The following is a 9,964-nucleotide window of genomic DNA, read 5'->3' on the forward strand; positions in this document are numbered from 1 at the left end:
TATGTCTTTCATTTATTACCGTCACAATTACCGTCCGACACCTGAAGGCACCACCATAAAAGTCAGGTATCAAAGAAACCATTACGGTCATAAACCAGAAATTCAGCACTTGAGAATGAGTGACAAGGAAAAGGCCAGCGTAGCAGAGAACCTAGAAAGGGGTGTGCCCATGAAAACCATTCTAAAGCGAGTAAGAACATCTGTGGCATCCAAGCTGAGGCCCGTGCACTTGGCAGAGTGCTCAACCCTGCATAACATCAAACAGCAGTTTAACATTGCTGCTCCTGAACATTGTCACACTAATGACGCTATCAGTGTAGACATGTGGGTGCTTGTGATGAAAGAAAAAGGTGAAACACTTGTCCGCCTGTACAAGGCACAAGGTGCAGTGGACCCAAGTGGTACATTTCCTTCAGCAGACTTTGCTCTTGTTCTGATGACAGAGTCTCAGAAGGAGCTACTAGAAAAATTGGGCCCTGCAGGTACTGTATGTCTTGACTCCACACATGGAACTACAGAGTACCAGTTTGAGCTGACCATTCTTCTGGTGCTAGATAAAATAGGATCAGGTGTAGCTATAGCTTATTTCATCTGCAACCGGATGAACGAGCAAACTTTGACAGCATTCTTCAAATATCTGGAGTTGGCCATGGCCAAAAAAGTGGCTGCTAAGACATTGATATCTGATGATGCGTCGCAATTCTACAAAGCATGGTCCATGGTCATGGGTGCCGCAAAACAGAAACTTCTCAGTGCCTGGCATGTGGATAACAATTGGCGTAAGAAGATACTCGAGTGTGTAGAGAAACAGCTAAGGCCACATGTTTACCATAGTGTGTGGCTACTCTTAGAGTTCCTCGCGGAAAAGGCATTTGAAGATTATTTTAAGCTATTCCTTTCTAGTGAGGAAGAAAAACTGAGGGACTTCCTGAAGTACTTCAATGACCACTATGCAGTTAGGCCGCAAGAGTGGGCCTATTGCTTTAGGACTAGAGCAGCTGTCAACACTAACATGCACCTTGAGAGCAAGCGCAGGACGTTAAAGCATACTATGCTGGAGAGAAAACAGAATAAGCATGGTGACAAACTTATTTCTGCCCTCATGGACTTGACAAATCATTTTTTAATGAAAAGGGCTATCCAGATGATGAAAGGGGCAAAGGGTAAGAAGCTGAGCAGAATTCAGAAGAACCACAGGTCTGGCAGTGAAATGGCAGCTTGAGCCAAATTAAATGAAGATGGCTGTGCCAAATTAAATGAAGATGGCATATAGACTGTGCCATCTCAGTCTATTAAAGGGCTCTCATATAAAGTGTCAAAAGTGGGAGATGGTGCTTGCTGTCCTTTGAGGTGTAAGGAATGTGCAGTGTGTGTGCATACTTGCATGTGCACTTGCTATGACCATCTTATACACTTTACAGTGTGCAAGCACATTCACTGTGTGGTCATCGCTAATCCAACTAGCAGCAACAAGGCCCATGAGAGCTCACCCGAAGAAGCATGTGAGGCAAGTCGGGCATTGCACATTGTACAGAGTATAACAAAGCTGGAAGCAGCCAAAGCAGTGTAAAGCTCAGCACTCTTAAGAGCAAAAATGGACTCGGTCAGACAGGCAATATCAGATGGTGAAGTCTCTGAGGGTGTGGCTGAGAAGGCAAACAATTTGTTTCAGCCAGTTTTCATGCTTGTTGAAAGTGAAAGTGACCCAAAAAGAAAGATGCCAGACCATTCAAATGAACCAGCCAACAAAAAAGTTGTGCACCTGTTAAGATTTCACTCTACAAAAAACCCTAGATTGTCGCAGCCATCATCTAGCCTTTCAAGGCCCACTGAAGCTCAAAAGGAAGTCCTTAAATAACAGCTTAGGGACAGCAACATAGAAACAAGAGATAACCATGTCAGCAGGGCACGATTACTGGTAACAAGCCTCCAGTGCAGTTAGGAAGAGAGAAGTGGTGCAGTAGTGCTGTGCTGTCATGCCTTATTGAAGCAGGTTGAGGGCTCGCATGTTAACAAATCATGACATGTGGTCTCTGATGATTAGCCCGTCTGTTTTTGTCTGTGGTGTGCAGCCATATGTCACAGCTGGATGGTATGTGTGTTAGAGCACGAGAGATGCCTCCATGCTTGTTGTATGAGCTGCCGGTAAGTGTTCTGTGAAGATAGGTACAGACCCAGTGGTCATCTCTGGTATGTGGCAGCTGTTGGATGGTAGTGTGTTAGAGCACGCCTCCATGCTTGTCATATGAGCCGCTGGTAAGTATGTCTGTACATAGATGTAAGGAAGTGCATTGGATGGTGTGTAGTGTTTCAGTGTGCAAAAGCCTCCAAGGTGTTTTGCTACTTATAAATTTGTGTAAACACTCAGTAGCGCAGTAGTTATTGACACGTGTACTTATCTGGCGACCACGTTTCGCCACCTAACAAATGTAATCGCACAGCGCGGGACGCGCTTGCATGTATCCGAAGTTTCTGGAAAGTTATCGATGCTTCTACCCGGCTGTCTGTTGTCGCCGAACGTTGTGTTATCTGATTTCATCGTGTGACGCGAATGGTGTAGAACATTGTGGAAGGCGCGCGGGTCCGAACGATTAGTCTGGAACATTCGACGCCTGCTGTATAAAAGCCGACGCGCTTGCCTCGCTGATCAGATTTCCGACGATCGCCGACTGTGTTCGCTGCTTTCGTTGTGCTATAAGTGTAGCCTGTTTTGTGGGCACAGGTTCGCCCAATAAAATCTAGTTTTGCCTTTCCCAGTATTGCTACTGTGTTCTTAACGTCACCACCACGTGACATTATGATGTTGCACTGTTGAGCACGAGCTTGCGGGTTCAATCCCAGCAAAGGTGGCTGCATTTCAGTGGTGGTGAAATGAAAAAAAAAGTGTGTAGTTGAATTTAAGTGCACATCACAAAACCCGAGGTGGTCAAAAATATTACTGAGTCCCGCACTGTGGCATGCCTCATAATTCGATCTAGATTTTGTGTTCCATGTGATGTTCTTATTGCCCATTTGAATAAACTTTTATTTTTCAGATTACCAAAATAGAGGGCATATGCAGTGGTATTGTGTGCAGTCTGGATAAGTTGCTCTGGTCATGAGCACTCAATTAAAACTTCTGCATATTTGGCTGCAGCAGACAGTGTCATAATGATTGTAAAGACTATGCAGAAAGCTTTAGGCCACTCTACATATCAGATCAGTTTTATATTGCATCCCTTATGGTGCATCTCTTACTTGAGTAGGCATAATAACAATTGGCAATGCTTCCTTACACATTTAATATTTTTCTCTTTTTCTTTTGGAAGAGTAGCCTTCGAAGAATAATCTACAACAGTGCTCCTACCTTCTCTTTCACTGTCTCCCCATTTATTTTCTACACTTCAACTTCATTCTACGCACTTTCTTATTCTCCTCTTCATCCTACATTGAGGGTGTGGGAAAGTGAGCTAAGCGTGCATAAAGATTGCTGTGCCAAACTTAATTGCGGCACTGACGAAAACAAATCTTTGTCAAAAGGTTCACTCCAGCTACATTCCCCCTCCAAACACTGTTTATCACTTCAAGCCTTCATATTCCTGTGAGCTTTTGTCTTGTTTAACAGTTGTAACAGTCACACTATTTATTACTATCAATAGCCAGCATACATTTAGCACTGCAAAGGGCTGTTTAGAAGATGTGCGAGTTTCTACTTCCCTTATGATAAATACTCCAGACATTCAGTCTCTATTTTATGAAAATCTTTCAAACATTGCCAGTGATGACCACCATATAGGTTAATGTCGGCATGGGACTGAGGCTGTCCCGCAAAAAGAACAGTTATGTTGTGCTCATATCATGTGACTGGCAGTTTCTGCTGTAATTTTTGCACTTATCAACTGCACTGTGAAGAGTTCATTTCTGTGAATATGTGCTGGCCTGATTCTTCTTGTTCACGCATTTCAGATCTTGTGCTATGAGATGAGGAGGTGTAAAATAAAAACACCGTGTAGATTTCACAATGCCTTTAAGAAACCACGCGAAGCTTGGAGATGAAGCATTACATGCACCTTGAACCAAGTGTCTGGACACAGCGAGTGAAAGTTGTTTTGTCATGAGCGAGGGTGTTGGTGTTACTTGTAACTACCTTTAAATAAAGGTTTGTTTCAAAACAGTGGCTCAACTCTGTGTTTCCCCCGGTAAAAAACACAACCATTGGGATTTTCATGAGCGAGGGTGTCGGTGTTACTTGTAACTACTTTTAAATAAAAGTTTGTTTCAAAACAGTGGCTCAACTCGGTGTTCCCCTGGTAAAAAACAAAACCATTGGGATTTACAATTCGCTTTTTAAACATAATTGAACAACATTAATAAAAAAAACTTGATGAATCAAGATATAAGCTTGCCATACCATGGAAACACTTGAAACTCCTTTTGAGAAGCTTACTCATACACGAACACACTATAGCAATTATTTTCAATCGTATACCCACAATTTGCCGTGTCACCACGTCAAGTTTCAAGGCAGATTTTTTTTAGACTCCAGGAAGCTATATGCCTAATTCTATCCATTGTTTACTGCATTGCGTTTGATTTTCTATAACAAATAAAATTGAATTCTCCATTGATTGCGCCACGCTCACGTTATAATTATATGCTATTATTATTGACTAGTCATATATTTTCTTGGCGGGTGGGGGCTGCACTGGTGGCGTTCTACGAATTTGCGCCGCGTGTTTGTGCTTAAGTGCAGAATTTTTTTTGCGCGTTATGAAAACAATGCACTGCAGGTATTTTAATTAATGCAACGAGCTGTATGAAATCGGTCAAGGGGTTGGAAACGTCGTTATAGAGAATCCCGACGATTTTTCTTTTGCGTGTGTATATTTGGAGTTGATTCACGGTTTTATTTGTTTATTTTGGCTACATTGCGCCAATTGCGCTTCCATAGAATAAAGAAACGCGCTTCCACGCGCTTGCCGACTCGATCGCAAGGGGACAGCCTGATCAACATCAATATCAGCAGCAATGGCGGATTTGCGCTTGCCATGGCGCTTGCAAAGTTTTCAATAGTTTTCGCCTTTTAAGTGATGCTTTTGCTATTTTAACGTGTGGAGGTTCATTGTACGTCTGTTTTTTCAAGTTTGGCATGTGTTTTAACACATGTGAAGGTGTAGTCTTTCTTCTTCAGCGGATATTTGTACAAGACCCCGTTCACCGTCTATCAGGTAAGATGTGTACGTATGCTACACGCAATCGTAGTGCTTCACTATGCCACAGTGCACTACAAAGTTAAGCATGAGCGGTACACAAAATTCACAAGTTCTTAGTATTGCCAAGAACAACCATTGCTTGGTGAAGTTCTCACAGGCGTTGTAGAAGTTGTTGGGCGCGGCAGTGCTGAACGTAGCGTTAGCGGCTTAAGTCGTGTTTTTTACTAGTAACAACGTGTCACTATTTCATATTATTGGCGGCGTCTCCAGGACACCAACTCGGTAACGGGGACACCAGAGCTAGAACGCGGACTGGTCCATGGGTTTGGGCTCGCCGAGGCCTGCGCGTGCTAGTAGTATATCTTGATGTCTGTAGGCTGTGTGTAAGTCGTACTTTCCGAATTTTCTGACGCATTTTAAGATCAGCAGCTGTCCGCTTTCGCGGACAAGGCTGGAGTCAGGGTGGTCCGTGAGTTGGGGCAACATAACCTGCTTCCAGTTTGGGACCGCCCTGCTTCCAGTTTTGATCCCTCCGCTGCCCCTTGGGTACCCTGCCGCCTCCTTGATTATAATCTAATGCTCTCCTGAGGCCTCTGTTTGCCGGTTACATGTGCCCTCCTGGAGCCTTACTTTGAGGAGATGACTTTCCGTCATCTTCCTCATCCGTACGTAGTGTGTGTCGCTTCTTCCTCGCCATAGCTCTAGCTCGGCAAGAATAAAGCGGTTCCTTAGAAGTGGTGGAGGTGCTGGGGTTCTGCATACCAAGGACGTATAAGGTAACAGTGTTTGTGCCTTTAATATGTCTCATTCGATCATTTTGAGACTTGGTGGTGTTCATGCGGTAGCACAGTGCAAGGACATCCACAATGTAAGAGGTACATGATTCTCGAATTGTATACTCTCTCTGGGCTTTTCTCACGATTTCAGCACAAGTAGTGGGAGCATCAAAAAACTGACAAAGCTGGTGCATGAATGTTGCCCAGTGTTGGTGTTCCTTGGTGTTGAAATTATCCTTCCTTTCTCTAAATCCAAGGGCGAGATCTTGCATTCTGAATGTTTGCTTGCGCTCTCATTATTCGCCTTCACCATGCTTTCGTCAGCGGTCGTCTGCTTGGTGAAGTGGGAGTGCCTATTGAACACTGCCTACTCACTGATGTAGAAGGTGAAGCAAACAGTCAGAAAGCTAGAAGCTTGCCCAATCTCATCCCAGGTTTTTAATCCAGTTTGACATTGAAGCATCCTGGTAGTATTAAAGTACTTTAGAAAGAGGTTCCAGAAGCATTGCCAAGTTTGCCACTTGGTGAAATTTGTAGTTTGGAAACAATTTAGGCTCTTAGCAAGATTAGTAGTGAACAGAGGTTTTCACATGGCGATTGGTGTTGTCCAAATGCTTGAAGAGGTCACAGTACGAGTACTTAAGCTGATAGTGTCGGGTAACCACAAGCACCAGCAGGGGCCCCGTAACAGTGTCCCCTTTAACTTCAGATATGCTTCACTGCATGATGCTAAATATGCTTCGCCGCATAACACGACTCTGCTGCAGTGAAGGTGACTTAAACCGACAACAGCCGAGAAGGTGCAAACAGCACTGCGCTGCCTGGTTCTTGCTGTTGGCCTTTTGTTCTTTTCACAGTGTCCTTACTGTAAGTGCACTCCAGAGTTACAATGCAGGAATATGCATGTGTGCATAAGCTTTCATTCAAGAGTAACTCATGATCATAAGTTACGTCATCATGGTTTCGTACCATGTCACGGCATCATAAGTGAGACATAATAAAGAAGCCCTCAAAGTCTGCGGGAGAGACTAATCTTTTGTGCAAGATTGTGCTATCCTTGCTGCACGCAGTGCAATATTATATGACTCTCATGTCTATGGTGGCATTGTCGATTATGAATGTTTCCTTACTGCGTTAAAAAAATGTGAGTGCATCTTTCAGATAATAATGGCATTATAGCTTCAGAGTTGTTCAAGTTTGGGGTACTTGTTCACTAAAAGTACATTATCAGAAAAGCTTTAGAATGTCTAGGTCATAATTGCATTTGAAGAACTAAGTCTTCCTACACATAGCAATTGGTAGCTTACTGTGTGATGTTGAAGGTGGTTTTTATTCATAGGCCCTACGCAGGGTTCGTCACAGTGTTTGCATTTCCAGTGCTCGTAACTGATTCCAAGCATAAATTTGCTTTATGAATTCTTTGTAGACAGAAGGTGCTTGAATATTGGTTGCATGAAATGCTCCAATGCACTGTATATGTACAGGGTGTCTTTTATTACCATACAGATTTTCTTGTTTTAAAGTTATGAGCGCAGCAAATGTGGCATTCTTGCAGAGGAATTCCTCTATTTTGGAACTCCACAAATTTGGAGGCAGTCACATTTTATAGCACTCTCATTTCTTACAAATCTTGAAAGTTGCACCTAATTCAAGATATTCATCATTGAATTTCACTGGTAAATCGAGGCAATATTGGAACCGAGTGTGCTGGGAGCGCAGAAAAGAAGGTCCCGCTACCTCATCAGATGGAAACGCTCCCGACAACAGGCTCGAGAAAGTCTGAAACAACATCTTGGCCAGTCATTGTAGCAGCTGATACGACACACTTTGCCTGGCAAGCATGTGCATCAGTGTGCCGTGTCAGGCTATCATTTAAGCTTTGTCCCACACTTCTTGACAGGGCACTGCCGCCTGATGTGGAGCAGGATGCACCAAGTTTTGATTGTACTCATTTGAGCGCGATAATGAATATTTCAAAATAAGTGCAATTTTCGAGATTTCGAAAAAGAAAGGGTGTGCGTTCACATGTGACTGCCTCCAAATATGCCATTTAGAAGGCTGCCGCCAAGTTACTAATAAAAAAGTGACTGAATTTTTCAAAATTAATTTTCTGAAACTCGCATTAGCAGCAAAGTGTGTCCTCCTCACCTAGAAACTCCTTTGCAAGAACGACAGGCTCTCTGTGCTCAAAACTTTTTGCTAAATATCTGCATGGTTAAAAAAAAAACTAGATATGCATAATTGTTAATGTATGAAAATCGTACACTATCACTTTTCAAAATTTTTGTCCTATGCAACACCAGAAAAATTGGAAATAGAAGCTTCAGGTGACCTATCTGATGTGCAAGTTGCATGGCCATATTATTGTTTTAATTTTTCGCTATTACCTTTTACTGTGATGTCGCCACTGCAGCAGCTCGATGGCTGTGGCTTTTCATTCCAGGTCACAAAGCTGCACCCAGGTAGAGGCAGAATCCAAAAATGCTTGTGTACTTAAGTATAGCTGCACATTACAGAATCCGAGGCCCTCAAGATTTATCCATAGCCCTCGTGTTCCATATTTTTTATTGGGATTGAAGAGTAACATTTGTGCTGTATCCTTCTATTTCAGACTAAATAATGTGCATGCAAAATTATATCTTCATTACTTTACACCATTGCACCAATATCTGTTGTGCGTTGATTTTCTGATGTCCTTGCATTTGCTATAGCAAGGATTTTTAAAAATCAGCCACAAAAGAAAAAATAAATGGTCAAGGAACGAAGTGGTGTGTAGCAGCTCCTTTTTTTTTAATCGGCAGCAAGTTTTGCACTCGTGTGTTAGCAACACTGTTTCGCCAGTTGTGTACTTCAAAAAAAGTGTTATCCTTCTGCTTTGGAACTTTGTGGTTTTGTTCTGCCATCTGCTTGACCAACACATGCAAAATGTACTTTGGATATTCCACAAATTCATTCTGTATGCATTTGGTACAATAAAATTTGTTTCAAGAATGGACAAATGCAGTGATGGTTAATTGAAAACTGCAACATGCTGAGTTTCATGCTTCATTAATTTTCTCAGCTCCAAAGAAAGCATGCGAGGTTTGAAAATGTATCATGTGACATTAGTGCACTCGGTCTAGAGAACTGATTAATGCTGCACATACATTGAACATGGTGGCCATGACCATCCCTCATGAATTGGCATTCCCTGCCTAAACCACCTCACCAAGACAGCTTGTTAACTGCAAGAAAGCTGACGGGGCTTCCAAGAATTTCTATGCACTATTTATTACTATCGCCCTACTGAAATTGCTCCATTGCTTTGCTGACAATTGTCGACAAAAGTGGAAGCCGAATCGGTTGAGGTCGATCAGTTTTATTTACATACAACCTATTATAAAGTGGACCTTTCTTCGCCTCTTCAACTGTTCCCACAGCTGCTGCTGCCATCTTGCACGCCACATCGAGGAGGAGGGCAATGTACATGGCAGGTGCATGGGAGGATTTTCCAAGGAATTCTGGAAAGCTGTAATCAGATTGTGGGCAAAGTTAAAAACTTAAATACAAAAAGGGTGTAGAGTATTGTAACCTTGTACATGTTGATCACACCACATGTTTCAGCTACAGCTATAAGTGCCTTGTCTCATCAAGCAAGCTACAGTTCTTGCAATGTTACACTTTGTGATACTCAGTATGAATTGATAAGACTAGCTGCTATTCTAGTGGTTGTGCAGGCCACAAGGGAACAGTGCCTGGCCTTTGTGCTTGTATGTGTCAATTTCTCTCTTTCAGTCTCGCCCAAGCCACACCAAAATGTTATCCACAAGTGTCGTGCCAAAATGGCCTGGCGACATTTCGTATTAAGCCGTTTGACCCATTTATTGCACTGATGCACACAGTGCAACCAAATGAAGGAAATGACATCGCCTAGGTGATTATTAAATTAGCCTTCTAAAATACAAGAGGAATTTTGCTGTGGCAAGAGCCTTAGCAAAACCATAAGAGACACAAAAA

At 42.7% G+C, this 9,964-nt stretch overlaps 1 protein-coding gene and 1 long non-coding RNA gene across 2 annotated transcripts; both read left to right on the forward strand.

Annotated features, from left to right (window-relative positions):
* Positions 1 to 4,151, forward strand: LOC129386030 (uncharacterized). The gene is made up of 2 exons (XM_072289148.1): positions 1 to 1,507; positions 3,946 to 4,151. Exon 1 carries the CDS (start codon positions 2 to 4, stop codon positions 1,220 to 1,222), a length of 1,221 nt encoding a protein of 406 aa, XP_072145249.1. The 5' UTR covers position 1; the 3' UTR covers positions 1,223 to 1,507; positions 3,946 to 4,151.
* A 743-nt stretch (positions 4,152 to 4,894) lies between these two features.
* Positions 4,895 to 8,967, forward strand: LOC129386031 (uncharacterized). Its single transcript, XR_008613514.2, has 3 exons — positions 4,895 to 5,207; positions 5,892 to 5,968; positions 8,412 to 8,967. It is a non-coding gene; the product is annotated as an uncharacterized lncRNA (long non-coding RNA).
* Positions 8,968 to 9,964: the final 997 nt, after the last annotated feature.

The sequence above is a fragment of the Dermacentor andersoni genome, chromosome 7, assembly GCF_023375885.2.
Source record: "Dermacentor andersoni chromosome 7, qqDerAnde1_hic_scaffold, whole genome shotgun sequence".
Taxonomy (NCBI): Eukaryota; Metazoa; Arthropoda; class Arachnida; order Ixodida; family Ixodidae; genus Dermacentor; species Dermacentor andersoni.